Source organism: Oxyura jamaicensis, chromosome Z (genome assembly GCF_011077185.1).
Source record: "Oxyura jamaicensis isolate SHBP4307 breed ruddy duck chromosome Z, BPBGC_Ojam_1.0, whole genome shotgun sequence".
Lineage (NCBI taxonomy): Eukaryota > Metazoa > Chordata > Aves > Anseriformes > Anatidae > Oxyura > Oxyura jamaicensis.
Window position 1 is genome coordinate 27357612 of NC_048926.1, and position 20841 is coordinate 27378452.

Consider the following 20841-nt stretch of genomic DNA (forward strand, 5'->3'; position numbering starts at 1 on the left):
CTAGTGAGGCTCCAACCCATATACCCTGCATACTGAAAAGATACAGATAAAAGATACAGATATCAGTAAGAGCAAACTCACCTACAGTAGCTCTAATCAAGGGAGAGGAATCACCAATGTTGTTCAGACATTCACTTTTAATGAAGTCAGTTACCCCATTTGGGAAGTTGTGAAAGTGTGCTTTTACATTATTCTTCAAGATAAGACCACTCAAGGAACGTGTTGGTTCATCTGCAACAGAAAATAAGTTACATTCAACCTTCAATCAGCTCATAGGATAAGGCAGATTTCTAAACAACGCAACAAGAACAAAGCTTATAGTGAGATATTAATCTTATATCTTCCTCCAACTACACCCATCACTTTATGTAGCAAAGCTTTCTAGTTTCAGAATTCAGTATTTCCATTTATTCAAAATTAGACTATCAGTATTGCCTATTCAACATTTTAAGATACAGTTTCCTAGAGATATAGGCAGAGAATAGATCTGGATTCACACGGTAAAAGAAAAACCTCTACTCCCTGAGAAATAGTGTTTTATTTTTCTACAGAATATTGAACCCCCTTCAGATACCAGCTGTTCTACTAATCCATTCAATTAATAACTAAGGAGGAGACAAAAAAGGCTTTAAACACTGATAACAGGCGTTACACAGTGCAAGCCGTAAGAAAAAAAGCTACCAGAATGGATCTAAACAGAGTAAAAATTCAAGTTAAGGCCACCTTGAGTTTCAGTTCGAGTTCGCTGAGCTATTTTTTCCTGTATATTCCTCTAAATTACTGCAACAACAGGAAGAATGGAAAAAGAACAGCTGAGACCTTTCAGTTATATTGGAGTAGGTTTGTGCTTGGTTCTTCATGAGAATGAGTAACTCAGTATTACTTCTAAAACAGGCTGAAAGTGAGATCTGGATGTTCTATATAGAAACTTTATACTATAAGAACCTTTACATTTACAGCAACTCTGAACAGCGTATAAAAGTAATTTTAATTAGTGTTTTAGTCACATGTTTGAATTTCTTTTGCTCTTGCTCTTAGCCCTGACCTGAGCAAGAAATAAGGATATTCAAATTTCCTTTGCAACAAGAATTAGTTTTCACACAGATCTATTGCAGATTTTCAAAATGATTAATATCCAAATAGAATAAAGATAAGTAAAGTAAGATATGCACTTTTCAAAAATAAAGTATTTTAACATTAAAGTTACTGCATCACAACATGGTACTCTCAGTACACCCCGATGTCTTCAACATCTGGCAGTCAGACACTTTTGTTATGATCAGGGCTAATTAAAGCAGAAGCAGCCTTCTCAGGACAGGGCTTTTTGCTTGGTCGATTAGAAATTAAAGTTCATTTTAATCAGCTTATCTTACTAGATCTCCAAAACCAGAAAGCCACCAGGCACTCTTTAATCTAGTTTCCATGTTCATATTCCTTTTTTCCTGAAGAAGACTTACCTTTCATGCTCTGTAAATATAAATGTATTGATTCAAAAACAGAGTTTTTGTATAGAACTCATTTTTATAAACCAGGAAGCCAGACTCTAAATAAGTATTTGAAACAATTATGCAACTTTACCTACACCATAGGTTTTAAATACCATTAAACTTTAACCAGTGTAAAAAACAACAACAACAAAAACAACAACAAGCAAAAACAAACCCACACTGTTTCATTTGTATAGCGTAGCAGCATTTCAAGGGCCAACAAATTTTCTGGGAGAATGAAAAAGGAGGGGCCAAAAGTGTTTGCTATTTTAAACAGTGACTAGATGAGTGGAGAAGCTTTTCACAACCACAGAACTTGGCTATGACTTGCGACAAACACTGTAACAACTACTTGGCAAGTCATGTCAAATAACTCCATCATTTTTTCCAAAAATTTGAAGATATCATCAACAAAATTCTGGTGGACAATGATCTACAGAAAGAAGTTCCCATTTGAATGCATGATCAGTTTTAGTTTTGACTTAAATACTTACTGAATTAAAAGTAGTCTCCACATCTACTATTAAACCAATTTTGTGTGTCAAACTCTGAGTGCTTTACGTAACTGCAATCCATTGACAGCACATCTTCAAGAAATCTAGTGCTCCGTAAGCAATTAAAATTGTGCCTACGTGTTTGGCCAGGATAGAAGCCAGAGGAGTCCTTCTTTAATTCCCATGTGATTTAAAATCCTTGCAAGGCACAATTTATGCATCATCTTAGTGACCAGTTAGACACAATACAATAATTGCTCATTCTTTATCTGCCAGCAGTATCTTCTTAGGTATGCAGGAGATCAGAGTTACATCCAAGGTCTGATTAGACATGATATGTTATCCACTATTAGTATAAACTAATATGAGCCAGAAAATACTAAGCACTCCATTATGGAAAAACAGTTGTCCTTTAGGATGCCTGGACATGATTGCAAAAGTGACAAAACAACAGCTTCAATTTAACCAAGCAAAGATACAGCTCCTAAGGAAGATTTTCTTAGAAGAATTTCTCAGATTAGGCAGCTGGTTTAAATAAATATCAAGGCTGCCTTTAAGAAAAATGGTGCTCAAGTACTGCCTTATGGACCATCCTATGGAGTGCAGCAGTATCAAGTATCTTAAATCCATTCCTTTAGCCAAGATAAGAATAGAAAGACTGTTCTTCATAGTAAACATTTATCGCAGAATTGCAAAGATTCCAGGGGATTCATACCAGAAGTCGCATCTCAGTCAAATGGCAAGGAACAAGAAGCAAGAAAAGGAGAAAGATTAAAGACAAAAAACAAAGCCAATTATCACCATGCTGAGAGATGGCAAACAGATCACAAAGACGGGCCAAAGAGACTGCTAAACAAACCCTGACTATTCAAGCTGCAGAAGCAACACAGAATCTGATACTCAGGCATTTTAAAAAGCACACCACAGTCAGAATCTTAGTTTGAGAAAAAAAATTCTGATACATCACTGCACAAAGATATTTATGGAATTCAGGGCATTCAACAACAGCTACACTGTCAGAAAACAGTAATATAGGTCTGAATGGAGTTTTTGCTGTAACACCAAGATTACAAGCAGATGGCCTAAGAGCTGAGTAAGACACTCTTCGGTCTTCATAGATTTTGTGCTAAGTTCTGTCAGCCATATGCTTCAGCCATCAAATGAGATCGCAGTCTTGCCTCCTAACTCAGTCAGCCTGAGGTATAGAGTGGACAAGAACATACAGTTCAAGAAATAAGCGAAGCAGACCTCTAGCATTTTATGTCATCTTTTACTGCCAAATTAATCAGCAGAAGATTCCCCATTACCTCGCGCTTCACAATAAAACTATTCAAATATCATGTGGTTTTGAGCAAGTTTTCAACTCCCTTGCAAGGCTGTAATAATAGTTTAAGGTTTTAGTGGCTCATGGAGTAAGTACTTAAAAAACAGTACTTAAAAGCGCTGCTGTACTAGGCTTAACAAACGAGATTGTGCCCTCAAGTAAATATGTTTCCTCTAATCAACTTGTATGATACTGGGTATATGTGTGAAAGCACTGCATCTTCTGTAGTTCACCTGGAAGTCCAAGAGAGCTAAGAATAAGGCTACCATACAGAAAAACATACAAAATATATGACTGCATAACGTGATTTATAGACTCTTACTCTGACCAGTAAAATATTCATAGAAGTAGACATGGGTGCCATAATGTCAAGGTAGTGTTCTAACTGAGTGGACAAGATGTCATGGAGATATATATTAAAGAGCATTTATTATTCTTCATAGAGTTACAGATGAAAAATGGTTTCTCCTACTCATGAGGCTAGGTGTTGGTGTCTGATCTAGGCTGTGATGGCTCTTAACAAGCAACACCACCACCTCGTTGTAGATTGTCAGAAAGCAGACTTGCTGTGAAATGTTATGATGACTTCAGAACAGTTTCAGTCAGTTATCTTGCAGTGCTGAGGCAGGTGCAATTAACTCACCACTCTCGTAAAGCCAAATCTAGCCCTATAAAAGGAATGCCAGTTATCAATTCTCACACTGTTCATGTGCAAGTAACAATGCCATCCCTTTAATGCTAATTGGAGAGGAACACAGAAAAAGATGCCAGCAATAATAGTACACACTGTATTTTTCTTACCCTCGGAGCTGAGAATCTTTCCTACAAGCAATCTGAAAAGCCATGTAAAAGTACGTCTTGATCCCACAGTCAAGATGTCTGATGCTAATAAAAACTGACTTCAATAACTGGCCAAGAATTACTCCTGCTTTTGCGAAGCATTTTGATCCTTTCTCCTCCTTTTAAATGGCAATTCTTACACTTCAGAACCCCATGAAGGTTTGACTCAGCTGTGCCTTCTGCTTTCACAAGTTATTCAGGCACAAAAGTGTCATGACAGAGTCATAAGTACCAATAATGGCTGCAGTCTGCATCCAGCTCAGTACAGGCAGCTTATGACAGCTTAGCCCTTCAGCACCTGACTGAGCAATGCCATTCCTTCTTAGTGAAATTGGTTGCTTCATCTGAACCAGCACACATTGACCATTCAAGCAGGTATTGATTCAACAGAATGTATTTTTATTTCAGTATCTCCAAGGAAAAAGCATTCACCTAACTCCAAGTGATCAGAAGGGTGTTCTTCTCTTAACCAGAGGATCTACTGCTGCACAGGCAATTGTGACTGGCAAGCTTTAAGTCTCAGAGAATTTTTAAGCATTCCACAACGGTCAAGAGCAAGCTCAACACGAGCCAGCAGTGTGCCATAGAAGTCGAGAGGGCAAACTCCATTTATGTGCATTAAACATAGCACAGCCAGCCAGTCAAGAGAGGCAAATTCTCCCTCTATATTTAGCATTGGTGTGGTCTCACCTTGAATGCTGTGTGCAGTTCTAGGCTCAAGAATAAGGAAAGGTTGTTAAGGTACCTGAATGTGTCCAGAGGAGGGCAACAAAAATGGTAAAAGCTGGAAGATGGTAATGGCTGGAAGGCCTATCTCATGACACGTGGGTTGTCTAGTACGGAGAAAAGGAGGCTGAGAGGTCACCTCACTATTCTCTGCAGCTTCCTGAGGAGGGGAAGTGCAGAGGGAGGTGTTAGCCTCTGCTCCCTGGTCACCAATGACAGGACATGTGGGAAGAGCACAAACCCAGGGGAGGGTCAGACTGGACATGAGGAAAAATTCCTTTACTGTGAGAGTGGTCAAACCCTGGAACAGGCTTCTTAGAGAGGTGGCTGATGCTCCGTGACTGTTAGCGTTCAAGAGGCATTTGGTTAATGCCCTCAGTAACATGCTTTAACTTTTGGTTAGCCCTAAAGTGGTCAGGCTGCCGGGCTAGATGATCCTTGTGGTTCCCTTCCAACTGGGAATATTCTATGATTCTAAATGGTAGACACTCCAAGCTTTCCCCCATTTTCCTCCCTCCACAAGGAAAGGTGATTGTGGAAGTCTGAAGTAGAAACTGAAGAATAAGGAGGCTGAAGATTGATTTCAAATGACTTGGAAAAAGAGAATCAGAACAGCCACATATTGAAGCTTCTTAGATACAGTCTCATTTTAATTGGCATTCTAAACAGCAGATCAGTCACTTTGCTCATAGTAAGAACTCTTGTGAAGGCAAATAGTAAAACAAAAATGTTAAACTTCTCAAGTAATAATAATAACAAAAGAAACTATATAAAGGAGTATTGAATTAAAAGCATGTATCTGCTCCCTAATTTCTCATTTCAGATGCACATCTATTTAGGAAGAACACTCCCACTAGTGCCAAAACCCTACACTGCCATTTGCCAGAATGTAACCTAAAATAGCAAACTGAAAATACAAGTTCAAAAGTACGGGAAAGTCAGACAGAAGAGGAGAAAAATATGCCAAGTGCAGGTTCAAGAAATAAAAATCAGAGAAGATTGTCTTAATGAACTAGTTACTCATTACAGGGGAAGAAGCCTTCCTGGCAGGGAAGTCTCAGAAAAACAAAGTAGTTTGTCTTTATAACAGAGACCTATATGTGCCTGCAAACACAATTTTTTGTTAACCTATACCTACAGAATGTAGACAGCAGAAGTGGCCAAAGCTTCCAATGCATGCCATGGCATACTATCCAGCACACTGTTGGTGGTTATCTTTTATTTTGTACTTCCCAATACTCACTTCACAGTCTGAATAGTATTCTGAATTACCCAAATGGATAACAAGGACTTATCTCATTCATCCAATTAATCCTTGCGTTCCAACAACTATTCATATAATAGATGTCATGTTCACCTTCAATATATTCAGAGAGTGAATAAACTTCTATTCATCTCACCAAGCAATTTCTTCAGAGATATTTATTACTCTAATTCCTAATTCATTCATTGCCGAAGACTGGCGAGGTAGCTTCCATCACAAAGCTCATCATTTCTTTTTCCAATGCACTTGAATTAGTGCTAACGTACAGACAAACAGAAGAGAGAGAGGATGATAGCCTTTAGATGTTCTCCAACTGCAACAATATCCTGTATTTGTTACAGAGTTTGGGATATTGTAGCAAATCATTCTCTCCCTACACTGAATTTCCATTTGTCATTACAGATTCTTCTGTTCTTTGGTAGAATTCTAGCACCAATTCAATTGCTGGATCAGGAGGTGATGCATAAAACGGCATTAAAGAGCTGAGACAAGCAGTTTGTGGGGATACAATAGAGAAGCTGAAAAGAGCAGTGAAACCAGAAAATTAGTTATTAAAACTTCTGTGGTTTTGCAAGCCTATAGAGATGTACACATTTTTGCACTGTTTGACCCGTGGCCATTATTGGTTAGAATTAAAAAATCTTGTATGACTAACCAATTAATTAATTTTTGGTCAGACGTTCAACACTCTTCCCATGTTCTTAACAGCTCAGCTTTATTTACAGCACTATCTTCAGAAGCATGGCTGTTGCCACTTAAGCAATAAATATGCAACACTCAGCATCAGCAGAACACTTCCAGCCTTGTTTTGGTATCTTACAGACGTTCCTATACTTAGGCAATTGTGTCAATTTTTTTTTCCATGACTCACGCAAGTCAACTGAGCAGGGATTAATTTCAGACCAGCCACTACATTTCAAGGTTGTTAACATACTCAGATACACTGAATGTTTTGAAACATCTCCAATCTTGTTTCTGACTGGATAGTGTGTATTGTACTACTTAAAGTATTATACTTAAAGTTATTTAAAATCCCAGGGGGATTTTTTTTTTTTCCTGCTGTAAAGCTCATAAAGGTATTTCTGTATCTGTCATTCTGAAGACAACATTTCTCTTGTCTCATGACACTGCTCTGTCAGGATCTTTGTTTTTTTGGTTTTAGCTCTTAGGAGACAGCCTATTTCTCAAAAATGGATCAGAAGTCTTCACGAACAAGAGTGACACTTGTGATGATTTTTATCACATTTTGCATTTGCACATATTAAATCCACACCAGTAGTTAAAACACACAGCATGAGCTTATTTCTAAAAAAGCCTTAACAGCTTTAAAAGCAAAATGAGCACACTGAGCAGTTTTCCTTTTAAATAGAAGTTACACCCTAACAGTTAAAGTTGCCAATATTATAAGAGTAAGAGGGCAAAATATAGGCCATGCTTATAGTCACTGTATCACCATCTGCAAGTGAATAACACTACTCGCATCTCAGTCGCTTCGTTTTTTTTAGCAATCCACAAATGTACGTTCTAACAAACAGAGGATAAAACCACAGCATATGACATGCTAGTCTCAAGCACCTCAGAACTGCACTGAAGCAAACGCTACTACTTGGTGGACAGAAGTACATTTAGAAATCACACCAGCAATGTCTTCCCTCCCCTCAGAACTTCTGTCCTTCCTTTTCATAATATTATTCAGAGAAAACAGAAATTGTAAGATTTCTCCTCCCAAAACGACTTCGTTGCAATGAACAGCACCTTTGAAGAGCCTACACCAATGTGTGAAATGTGTTAATTTGAGACCGGACTTGTAACCCTGTCAATATAACCCTTTATAATTTAGAACACTGGAAATTGGGTGCAAAAACAGGACTTAATATATATGGAAAAGGACAAGACCCAGGTGTAATTATCAAAATTGAAATCAAAGAAAGGGCAAGAGAGTCAGTGCAACACAGACTGTTATTCAACTCATTCTATCATGAAATGGAAACAGGAAATCCCCACAGTTGCTAAAAATCTAATTGTATATCTAGCTGAAAATATTGCTAAATCACTGAACATAACTGTTATGTTTGTGGTGGAACAAATCAAGGTGAACGATGGCCATGGGAGGCTATGGAGAGCAACATGAGCAATCCCCAAGTATGGAAGGCAATGGGAAAGGGTAATAGGAAACAACAGTGGGTGCCCCAAACAAGTATAATTGGAAGGAGATGTTGGCAAAATCTGAAAAGCGAAGGAAGACCAGTAGGTTACCTATGGAATGAAACTCAAAATAGCTGGGATAAATGGGGAAGCCCACTGGAAATAAATTATCAATTTAGAAATTGGGCTAATGGAACAAACATACCAAATGGTTGGCCAACCCCTGAAGGATATTATTGGATTTGTGGCAAACTAGCTTATCCATGTTTGCCAGAAAATTGGACAGGATCCTGTGTATTAGGAACTACAGTACCCAGTTTTTTCCTGTTACCCATAAATTGGGGAGAGCGATTAGGAGTCCCAGTGTATACCAAAGCTGATGAGCTAAGAGAAACACGCCATAAATGAAGCTTACAAATCGGGAATTGGAAAGATGACAAATGGCCTCCTAAGAGAATCATAGCCTATTATGATCCAGCTACGTGGGCAGAAGACGGATCCTGGGGCTATAGGACCCCAGTATATATGCTTAATAGAACAATTACGTCGCAAACTGTAGTAGAAATAGTTGTGAATAAAACCAGAGATGCACTTGGATTAATTGCAAAACAAAGTACCAAGATGATAACTGCTTTGTATCAAAATCGCTTAGCTCTGGATTATTTGCTAGCACAAGAAGGAAGAGTCTGTGGAAAATTTAACCTTAGTAATTGCTGTTTAGAGATTGATGATGAAGAAAAAGCTGTGAATGAACTTGTAAAGAGAAATGAAAATTGCATGTACCAGTTGAAACTTGGAATGAAATCAATTTAAGAGAATAATGGGGGGGGACACTATGGGTGGTGGTTGGCTTACTAGAATCGGGATAGTTGTATTGGGGATATGTGGAGGGTTGTTAATAATTCCATGTTTAATACTCTGTTTTACCAGATTAATACACTCGGTTATACAGAGAATGCAAATATCTGTGGTACCTGTTGACCCAGAACCAGGGGAAGGGAAAACTCATTCACTGATGATAATAAAAACAAAAGAAGATCAAAAATTGGTACCAATTCAGCAAGTATTGACTTAATTGGAAAAGAAAACATGAATCAATACCATGAAAAAAGGAAATGGGGGATTGTGAAATGTGTTCATTTGATTTGTGTCAGTATGGAACAATGCTAGGGCTCCATGATGAAATATAACCTTCTATCTAAGAAAAACAGGGTGATTAGTGTACATAGTTCTTGTATCACGCAAAGGAAGGGTCCAGCAATTTGTTGAAATAGAGGGCTTGAAGGACGAACACTGAGACTCAGGTCTGGGAGATAAGAGGACCAAGGAGTTTTTAGGAAACTGCTGACTTTTGCACAGGATGCTGTGCTAGCCTCTGATATCCGGCAAAGAGCTCACCAAATAAGGAGAAAGGGAGAGTTGAAGGATGACCAAAGGACAAAGCCTGGGAGGAAGACTATGAGCCTTCAGCACAAGAGACCCCCAGAGAGACCACCAGAGACTGATACGCATGCACCTGGGAGAGGGTTCAGATTCCGGGAACTAATTACAATAACCCTGCCTTTTCTAGTAGTGATGAATATGTATTAGCCTAGAAGCATAAAAACCAGCCACCTGATGTAACAGGTGTTCGTCTTGGTGAAGGAGAGACTCCCAGTGCACCCAGCGCTGTTTGCTTGCCTCTATTCGCTTAACAAATTGCAAACTTTAATTAGAATCCTACTTGGGACTCAATCATTTATCACAACTGGGGGCTCGTCTGGGATGGTCTTGGTTCCTGAATTCTGACTTGATCTAGGAGGGGCGCCCCACCACTTGGTGGCTCCTGTTCGAGTCAGGTCAGGACTAACGCCATCTCGAACCCGAATAAAGGCAAGCAAAGAATTTGATTCTTTATGAACTCCCTTGCCGGCTGCAGCATTGTATTTTGCCCATAATTCTGCGCGCGAAGATCCGAACGAAGACGACGGAGTCGTAAGTATTTAAGGCGTACACCGTTCGGTTGGGTGGGATTCGGTTGCCTGTGTGTGTAAGAGTGTGACTGAGACAGAACCTGGTTCCGAAGTGAGTGCGGAGGTCTTCTAAGCGCGGTTCCCATATCCCGTGAGGGACTTGGCTGCTGAAGGACCGAAGCGATTCCTATAGGATTCGTGGGTGGGTGATAGGTCCTAAACCCCCTGCAAGACACTCTTACTGGGTAACCAAGGGCTGTAGGAATTGCCACAGTAAAATTCCTAGATGGGTCAGACAAAATTGAAGACCCGGGACCAGAGAAAAGGGAGCAAATTACCAGACATACCACCAAAAAGTCCATTAGGAATAATGACTAAAAATTGGAACGATAGGGGCCCCAGAGAAGGAAAATGTAAATTAAAAATGGTTCAGTACTGTATGATAGAATGGCCAAATCAGGATATGCAATAATTAATAAGGACCTAGAACCTGTGGAATCACGACCTTTCAGTCCATCATGGTCAGCTCAGGCTTGTGAGCTGTATGCTCTGTGTAGGGCTCTGGAACTATTAAAGGGGAAAAGTGGGACTATATTTACAGCACGTTGAACTGAATGAACTCCCCATGCCTGAATCACCACCAGGAAGTGGTGTACAACAAAAACTGGAAGTTCCTCCAAATATGTTGCCATTAAATTAATAATATACTTAAAAAAAAAAAATTACAGCACCAATTACTGGGAAGGGCCCTATGCTCTAGTAACTTGGGGCCGAGGTTGTGCTTGTGTTTTAACAGAAGCCAGTCCTAAATGGGTGTCAGCACCATGGGTCTGTCCGGCCGTCTCATCATCTGCCTTAACATGATCACAGCACCCTCCTCTGCGGTTTGGACTCCAGCTCAAACAAAAAACAACGTCTGGGAGGGTCTGGCTGGCATATGCAGGACCCACAAACAAGGACTCCAGGAGCTAGAGGGGCAGCCAGAGCCCTCCCGGCTGGGCAGCACTCAGCGCCTGTCTCTTCCAGGGATGTGGTTACAAAGTTTGTTAAAGATAGAATGAGTATGTCTGGTAGCTTTTCTCTGTGTTTTAGTTTGTGTTAATCGTGTTTTCTTAATTTGTGTTAATTGTGCTTTTTTATGTTAAAGAAGGGGGAGATGTGAGAGTGTGGCCATGGGGGTCAACAAGCCCCATGGTTGGTGATAACATCAGACTCTTAACGATGAGGCCATCAGGACTGTAAAGAGTTTAGAGGAGGGAACAAAGAGGGGTGATTCAGGAGACGCCTTGCCGTATTGGGTTGCTTGTTCTCCGGCCCTTGGGGCTCGGAACGGTGGTAAAAATGTTATTAGAACACTTAATACCTAGATATGGGATAATCCAGTACCTTGATTCTTATCAGGGCACACACTTTACTTCTAAAATAATAAAATTATGTCAATAATTAGGTATTCAGTGGCAATACCACACTCCGTGGTAACCACAAAGCTTGGGGAAAGTAGAAAGAATGACTAAAACAATAAAACAACAATGGGCTAAATTAATGATCGAGACATGAATGCCCTGGATGAAATGATTACCATTGGCACTTTTAAACATTAGAACTAAAGCACACACTGAGACTGGATTATCACCATATGAAATGTTATATGGCATGCCTTATTCTCAAGGGATGCCCCTAGGAACAATGTAGTTGAGGATCATAGTATCCAGAAATATATAATTACCATTGGTAGAAGATTAAAAGAGCTAAGAGAAACTGGGACAATGGCTCAGACACCACCTTTAGGATTTGCAATTCACCAGTTAAAACCAGGAGATAGGGTTCTAATAAAAACACGGAAAGAAAATAGCTTATCTCCCCTCTGGGAAGGACCCTTTTTTGTTTTATTAACTGCAGAAACAGCTGTGAGAACTGCTGAGAAAGGATGGACACATGTCACGAGTAAAATGTCCAGCAGAAGAGTGGAAAGTAACATCTGAACCAGGAGAAACTAAATTATCAGAAAGACTTGAAGAAGCCTTCATCAAAGAATATAAGCTAAGTTGCTGTGGGAATTTTATTGTAATTACTCCTGTAAAATTAGTAAACAGAGAAACTCTTAATAGATACCTATTAAGGGACGGGATTTATCAGTAACAGGGATCACTTAAGCATTGTCCCCTGGAGGTAACAGTAGGCTACCCACAGTGTACACCCCTTTAAGACTAGGGAAGAGGGCAAGACCGGATAGGGAACTGGTGCTGCGGCTGGGAAGGTCTACCAAGGGCTGCAACCCCCTCGGTCTGTGACCGCCAATCACCATGGCCCTTACCAGACCTCTTCTAGTCCTACTTGGGGTGAGTTTCTTGGCCCAAGCTATGGCCAACAACTGCAGTCAATGTATAGTAACTACTAGAAAAGGATGGTTGAGCTCCCAGACATTGGTATATCATACTGTCTATGACTGTAAAGGCCAAAAAATAGGAAGCTGCATTTTTAACCTAACTCAGTATGCTCTATGCAGAGAAGGTGACAGGACCCTATGATCCAAAAGAACTCCCTTATCAATACTGGGTAGAAGTGAAGACAGATTCAAAAGCAGGCAAATTAATTGGAACAAGTGAAGTTGTAACTACCCTGAATACCTCAGTGTCGATAACCTTTGATGCCTGTGATATTATAGATGAAGATCCATATACTGATTGTGGAAGCCTGAGTTGGAGATATTATAGTAACCAGCCCAAGTACATTTGTCCTAGAAAGGGTGGAACAGTGGCCTCTATGTGTTACACTGATTAGATAAGCGATGATCCATGGGACAGGAGCTATCATTACTGTGGACCCTCAAATTGGGTTTTTGCTTGTTGGAGTACGGATCCCAGTTGGGGATGGCCTCAGCAATGTGTGGGAATGGGATTAGGAGTCAAGATTGAAAAAGGAAAAGCTTCCCCCAGTTGTACAGACCAGACTTGTAACCCTGTCAATATAACCCTTTATAATTTAGAACACTGGAAATTGGGTGCAAAAACAGGACTTAATATATATGGAAAAGGACAAGACCCAGGTGTAATTATCAAAATTGAAATCAAAGAAAGGGCAAGAGAGTCAGTGCAACACAGACTGTTATTCAACTCATTCTATCATGAAATGGAAACAGGAAATCCCCACAGTTGCTAAAAATCTAATTGTATATCTAGCTGAAAATATTGCTAAATCACTGAACATAACTGTTATGTTTGTGGTGGAACAAATCAAGGTGAACGATGGCCATGGGAGGCTATGGAGGGCAACATGAGCAATCCCCAAGTATGGAAGGCAATGGGAAAGGGTAATAGGAAACAACAGTGGGTGCCCCAAACAAGTATAATTGGAAGGAGATGTTGGCAAAATCTGAAAAGCGAAGGAAGACCTATGGAATGAAACTCAAAATATAACAGAGACCTGCAATTGTGCCTGCAAACACAATTTTTTGTTAACCTATACCTACAGAATGTAGACAGCAGAAGTGGCCAAAGCTTCCAATGCATGCCACGGCATACTATCCAGCACACTGTTGGTGGTTATCTTTTATTTTGTACTTCCCAATACTCACTTCACAGTCTGAACAGTATTCTGAATTACCCAAATGGATAACAAGGACTTATCTCATTCATCCAATTAATCCTTGCGTTCCAACAACTATTCATATAATAGATGTCATGTTCACCTTCAATATATTCAGAGAGTGAATAAACTTCTATTCATCTCACCAAGCAATTTCTTCAGAGAGATTATCACAAACGTAAGCAGATCAGGGTACTGGGTTAGAAAACACGTACTTACAGTCAATAAACTTGTTACTGTACCTGCTCTTTCTCAATATTTTCCTTGTATGGGTTTAAGGAATAGGGAAAGAGATAATAATAGAGATCCCATACTCCGATTCTGGATGCTCACAATAAGGATTTCCGAGAAAGCATTCCAGAACCATTGAATCACGTAACACAATCCACTGGTAACTTCGAAGTTTCTTTCAAGACTCTTGAAAGAAAAAAATAAATAGATCTGTCATTTCTCACCTATGGTATATATGCCATGAAACTGCTTAGAAGAAACATTTTACCTAAGTCTGTATTACAATACCCCTGTGGGGGCACTGAAAGGAGGAGTTAGCTGCCATACAGGTGAAAAAGCATGCAGTTTTCAGTGCTCTGATCTGACAAAATGAATCATCTCATGATTTGGTTTCCCTTAAGAAACGTAGGCACCTCAATTACTTCTTGCATTGATTCTCATACCAAGGTGGAATTTATTTATTTATTTTTTAATTCTCAATATATGAGAATTTAAGGGGAAAATATTTCACTGGTGTTTCATTAGGACACTATACATTCTGTGTAGCACTTTAAATTCTAAGTAAGGTTACATTAATCTGAGTTTAATTCTGAATTTTAATCCCATCAGATATCAAATTCACTCCTTGACAGCTATTTTAGTATATTTAAGTGACATCATGATGGATGATGGGTTTTGTGGGTGATTTTTTTGGGGGTGGAGGTGTTGCTTTAATTTTAAAAACACCTTTTTCTGATTTAATCCTCCTCATCAAAAATACCTTCCTGAAACTGAAAGCTGGTTAATCAACACATGATCTCACACAGTCCTCTTCTTGCTCAGCTTCAAAGACCTTTCAACACCAACATGCCAAGTCAATCTATAACGGAACAAAAACTGCTGGCCAGACCTTATTTAAATTCCAGCACTTATCAGAAAATATTCACTTTAAACCTACAGAACCACTCTGGATCCCGGTAATAGTTTAGGAAAAGCCATTTCAAATTCCACCTGCAGACCTAGATGAATTGTTAGTGTCATTATTAACAGAAAATAAGCTACCATGTGTGGCAGCTTCTACTGAAGCAGCAACTTTGGCTGGGGAGGATTGATAGGAAACATACTAACAAACCTTCCCATGGTAATGCTCCATGAGCAAGTAAGGTACTCTGAATAATGAAGTGACATATGGAAATAGTGGTTGAGACACTGTTCTATTTTCAGCTATTTATCCTGTTGCACCTACATGAAGTCCGTTGGATTATGATCTGGGATCATGTTTTAGTAACTGACTCTTCAGCCCATCCTGAAGTAGGAACTCCAGTCTTTGGTCTCACTAGTGTTACCTCTGTAGACAGATTATACCCTAGTGTAAGGCAACAGGATAGATAACTATGGCTACATGGGCCAGCAAAATGATATTAGGACCATTATGTGTTTGTCTCAAGGTACGTTGCCATAAGCCTAGATCCTGGCAAAAAGCACAGCAGTGAATCTAAAGGACAAAGAAGAAGGAACCCAACTCAAGGCTTTAGAGATACTATCCATAAACTAACAATGACTCCTGTTGCTTGTCTAAGCAGAATAAAAGACATATCTGAGAAAGGACTTTTTTTTTTAACTAGAACTTTTATTAGTAGTCATGTTCTTTTTTCACATTATGAAGAGGTATTAGGTATGTCAAATCTTACCTAGGAAGTGGTAAGCTTTGACACAACTTCAGTTCTTGCAATTCTTATATGAAACATCCACCATCTTGAATGCCACATCGGGCCTTGTAGAATACCACATTAGTTCTGACACATTATAAAGACAGCTTTCTTTTTGCTGTCTGTGAATTGTGAAGACCTTATTCTGGCATGGATACAAGCATTAACATAGTAGGCATCCTCCACAGAGTTTATAAAGTTGCAGTGTAGTTTCTCTTCATAGTTGAACAGAGAACTGTTGCCAGGAAGCAACAGAGTAGCCTTTGCTGATGCAAGCACAACCTGTCATCTCAGAATATGCTGATACAACATTGCATCAACCAAGTATCATGCCACAATTATGACAGGTCATCACATCCAATACTCCCTAACTGACATGTCGAATGTACGAAAATTAGTTGAGTATTAGTGGTGAATGACAATGGTCATCACCTTCTGATAATTTAGTGTAAGCCTGATCATCCTCTTATTCACAAAGTTCAGAAGGCTGTAGAAGATAAAGTAAGGTGTAATTGTAGGTTAAAAAGAATAATAAAAAAATCCCAGGGAATTGAAAGAATTGTTCTACAAAAGCCAAGACAGACAAATTAAGAAGGATGCTATTTTTGCCAGGGTGTTTTTGATGGGAGGAGTGGGGTAAGGTATATATCACACATTCACTTACAGAAGGTATAAACCAATTAAGGTTTTGATACAAACTTGAGGTATTTCATCATTTGCGTCAGTAAGGTCTGACGCAAAACCCAAAAGTTATGCTTACAGATTGAGCCACCTGTATTATGATACCTAGAAATTCTTCTTTTGATCTGCCTCACGCTTCAGACATCTTGAACAAGTGCCTCAAAGCATCGTAACTAGAGACTAGAACTGTCTGCAGCAAGACAGTAAGAAAGCTCAATTTTCAGACGTTTTCTTGTCCTTTCCTTCAAGGGAACAGAGTTGAGACTACAGAAGCAAAAATGTAAACAAGGAAAGGAGGATCTAGATACACGACTTGGAACAAAGAACGAAAGCTCCAGAAAGAGAAGAAGAAAAGAACAACAGAAGCACACATGACACTCTTGACTATTTCAGGCAACCACAAAAAAATAGAGAGAAAAGGATCTGGGAAGCAGCAGTAGTAATATGCACACATTCCAGAAAGTTACTTATTTATAGAAGACAGGCTTAGAGGGTTCTGAGCTCAGTTCAGGGGACACCTTAAAAAAAAAAATAACAAAGATGCCAGAGCAGCACAGCACCACTACATTATCTGCCAGGCTTTATACCCATCAAACCAAGAAGAAACAGCTACAATATCAGAAAATCTGAATTATACTTTCATTTACAAATAAAGATAAACTTATTTCATACACTTTTCAATTAATGTAGACTTCATCTTGCCCAACTGAGGATGATCTCTGAGCACCATACTTCCCGCGAATTATCTTCTAGACAGCTATACCTCAGGCTTCAATGATTTGGGATCGTATTTTATTCCATCAGCTTGCCTACTGTCTGACTTTCAGGACAGCATGCTGTTTCCTGGATATTTATTTTTATTTTTTTTACATTCTATGATATTTATAATGTCAGGATTTGCATTTCTGAAGATAGCATTTTAAGTCTGGACAAAGCAGTAGAAGAAAAAAAAGCTCAGGCATGGGTTAGCTGGCCTTGTATTTCTACTGATAAATTGTAGCAGGGCAACACCTGTATTCAGGAAGATCCAAGCCTTTATCAGCCTAGAAAGGCTCACAGAAGCTTAAAACCAAGAACAAATCGAAACAGATATTATGTGCAGTAGTACCACAAGAGACCTAAAACCTGCATGTTATAAGCATTCAGATACAGGAACTTTGTTTGGAGAAAGCTAAGGCTGGAAGGGAAAATAACGTTACACTTCCTTCAACTAGAAAGTAGTATTTCTGGTACTAAAAAAAGGCACCAATTTGGTACTACCTTCATTGCAATAAAATAAAGGTGCTTAAAATACACTTAGATGACAGCTCCTCAATATGGGAATTCTGTAATGGTGGATTAAAATGCATCTTTAAGCACAGTTTTCTAAACAGTGGTTTCAACAGTGGCAAAAATTCCATCAAAGATTAGCCACACCTGCTATCAACCCAAGTTGTTTTTTGTCACATGCACTGTTGGTCATGTTGGAAGCTTACTTCCATGGCCCCTTCTGCTGGGAAGTTATGGCCACAGGAAAAGCATGATTTCCAACAGCACTGATCTCTCAGCTGTGTCATGAAGCACACTATTTCCCTTCTCTAGCCAATTGACTTGTAGGACGGATTGCCAAGAGGACAGATTGCCTCCTCAGAAGAGACAGTGAAAAAATACTTTCCCAGTTGTAATGAAGACAGGGTCCATCACATTTCCCCTACTGTTCCAAGAGGATGCAACTACATAACAGCAGTTCTAAAGGTCTCTTTACCTTACTTGGCAGGACTCGTAAGGGATGGAGAGCTGCTGGCCCTTGGATTCAAAGCAAAACCAGCGAACAGTCCTCTGTTATCTCTCATTAGTCCCATCTAAGCAAGGTAACAAGGTATTTCAAACTTGGCAAACGCTGTGAAAAATACCACCACTGGACTCTATTATGACACAGAATTACAAAATGGATGAGGTTGGAAGGCACCTCTGAAGATCATCTGGTCCTACCCACTTGCTCAAGCAGGGACACCTAAAGCAGGCTGCCAAGGACCATACCCCACGTTCAGTAATCTGAAAGCTTCCTGACCTTGAAATACAAAACTGAAGAAGACCAGCTGCCTTGGACAAAAGATTATGACTGAAAATGTGATTGATGAAGGATAAGATCTTCTCTGAAGCAACAGATACTTCTCAGTAGCCTCACAGAAGACTACATGATGTACCTGAGAGACATCAGTGCAGGATGATCCTAGACAGCTCTTCTTAGAAGTTAACTTAGTACTTCTCAGTTTGGTTGCCTCCCTCCACCAGATCCTAAATGTTTCCTCCCCGCAACGTAACAGCTTTAAAACGAACATTTTGTAATGATTAGCATCTCCTACCTTTCATTCCATTCCAAACAAATTAATGTGTGTAAGCAAGAAGGGGTAAAAAGATTATTGGATAACCTAAGCAGATCCATTAGAAAGAGATCCTGACATCATTAAACATACATCAGTACCTAGAACCTCAAGCACAAGCGGTGAGCAGAACAAAGAAGGGGAAATTAGCAGGTTAACCAATGTTAGAAAACATACTGAGAGAACAGACGTGAAGCAACCTCCTCACCATATCCTTTGCACAAATTCCAGATCCCAGTACCAGACTTGCTTTGTGTTTTTTTTTTCTGTTACTGGTCTAAAGAACACAAGCAATTAAAGTATGATACCACATTCATTAACATGTAAGCGTTGGGTACTTTATATCTACACTACCAACTTCTCAATAATTTATTATCTTGGCTGATTCATGTCTTGAAAGCACTCTCTCAAATTTCAGAGATTTCCCCAAGGCCTTAAAGATTATCAGAATACTTCCCATGTAGGAGATCCCAAAGCACTGTGATATAACCCAGCCTTCAAATAAGAAAACATGCTATCCTCCTCCTCTCTCCTTCCTTCTTTAGTATGCTCACGCCACAAACAAAACACTAGTTCAAACAGAAGGAAAACAATCTTGCGGATGGGCCACACGTAAGTAAAATCTAATTTCAAGTGGAAAAAGCAAGCACACCTAAAGCTCAGAGGTAATACACTAAAAGACAGAAAAAGCATTGGCAGCACGACACTAAGGATAAGAATCGCAAACAGCCCAATGTGTTGACAAACATAAAAAAGCCACATGTGCTAAAACAGGTCCCGAAATAAATCTCTCTCACTAGTGAAGACCTCACAGATCAGTAGCTGTAGTACACTGGAAAGAAAATCTTTCACATGAATTTACCAGCAGGTAGAAGCTATGTAGTATGCCATACAGAGCATGTACTAAGGTCCATAAGAATAAGCCCTCAGTAAATACTGAGTGGATTTCTAACTCCATTTTACCAGAAGGACAGGGAGATGGGGGGGGGGGGGCAGGAAGGAGGCGTCAACTAGAATGCCATTTTACAAGAAAGACTTCAGGATAAAGGTTCTGACAGGCAGCCTCTTCAGGCAACTCTAGTATGTGATCTCTAAAATGTTTAGCAGGCTGACTGCTAGATGATTGTAACTGGATCTAGAAGCATGTTTTTATGTTGTCTAAAGTCACAATTCATCACCATGAAGCAAATTTATTCCATTTTCACTACAGTCTCAGGGAAGTATGATGCTCCAACACTTCTGATAAGATTTGATAGGACATTCAGAGTGGAATCTATTCTAAAACTTTGAAACTACAAGCAGCAGTAAGTTAGCAGATATTTTACCCCAAAGTTTCCTGACAGAATGAGTTCTCAAAAGACTATCGAGATCCACAAACCAGCAAACCGACTGCAGGAATCAGCTTCTTATTTCTTTCAATGTAAAAGAAAACAAAAACCAAACAAGTGAAAAATAAAAACAGAATAAAATACTCAAGAACTCACCTTCAGACTTCAACTTCGTAAGAACGAAGATCAGGTAGTTGTTGAAATCTGGATACTGATTGAGTTGTTCTAGTTTCTGAAGAGAGAAACTGTTAAGGAAAAGTGAAATCTTCCACATGCAGCTTTTTTAGCTTTCCAGATACAATTATTATTAAATATGTTGTGTGCTACTGTGCCATTTTAAACCATTGCATATAAAAGCTTAAAATATTCTTAGTAAGAACAACCGAAGACAGTCTGCAGTCTTCATAATGAAGTAATACGTTTTAGTTGTGAAATCTGAAAAAAAATCCAGGGACATAAACAGAAGTTAAAAGATTCTTAAATAAGTATTTTTAAAACCATTAAAAGTCTGTTTCTGTATAGTTTTGAATTTCATTATTTACTATCAGAAGCCCGCCAAACTAAGGAATGCACTGAGACACAATTCCACAATACGTTTCTTGTTTTTCTCCACCATAAATAAAAGCACTTTAGCCTATCAAAATCATAAATAGCTGTTTTATTTTAATGCTGTTCACTTTCCTAATATTAGACAGACTTTGTTAAAAAAATGATTCTAACTACCTCTCAGCAG

General features: G+C 39.2%; 1 protein-coding gene across 3 annotated transcripts in view; it reads right to left on the reverse strand.

Moving 5' to 3' along the window:
* TNPO1 (transportin 1) overlaps nucleotides 1-20410 on the reverse strand; it is a 61314-nt gene extending 40904 nt beyond the window's left edge. For all 3 annotated transcript variants that reach the window (XR_004746035.1, XM_035309393.1, XM_035309394.1), the window contains exons 1-2: nucleotides 20265-20410; nucleotides 82-231 (exon numbers count right to left, since the gene is read on the reverse strand). Coding sequence is in view for 2 of the 3 variants with exons in the window: in XM_035309393.1 (XP_035165284.1) it covers nucleotides 82-231; nucleotides 20265-20382 (268 nt within the window). In the remaining variant the exon portion in view is untranslated. The remainder of the gene's footprint in view (nucleotides 1-81; nucleotides 232-20264) is intronic.
* Between the last annotated feature and the right edge of the window lie 431 nt (nucleotides 20411-20841).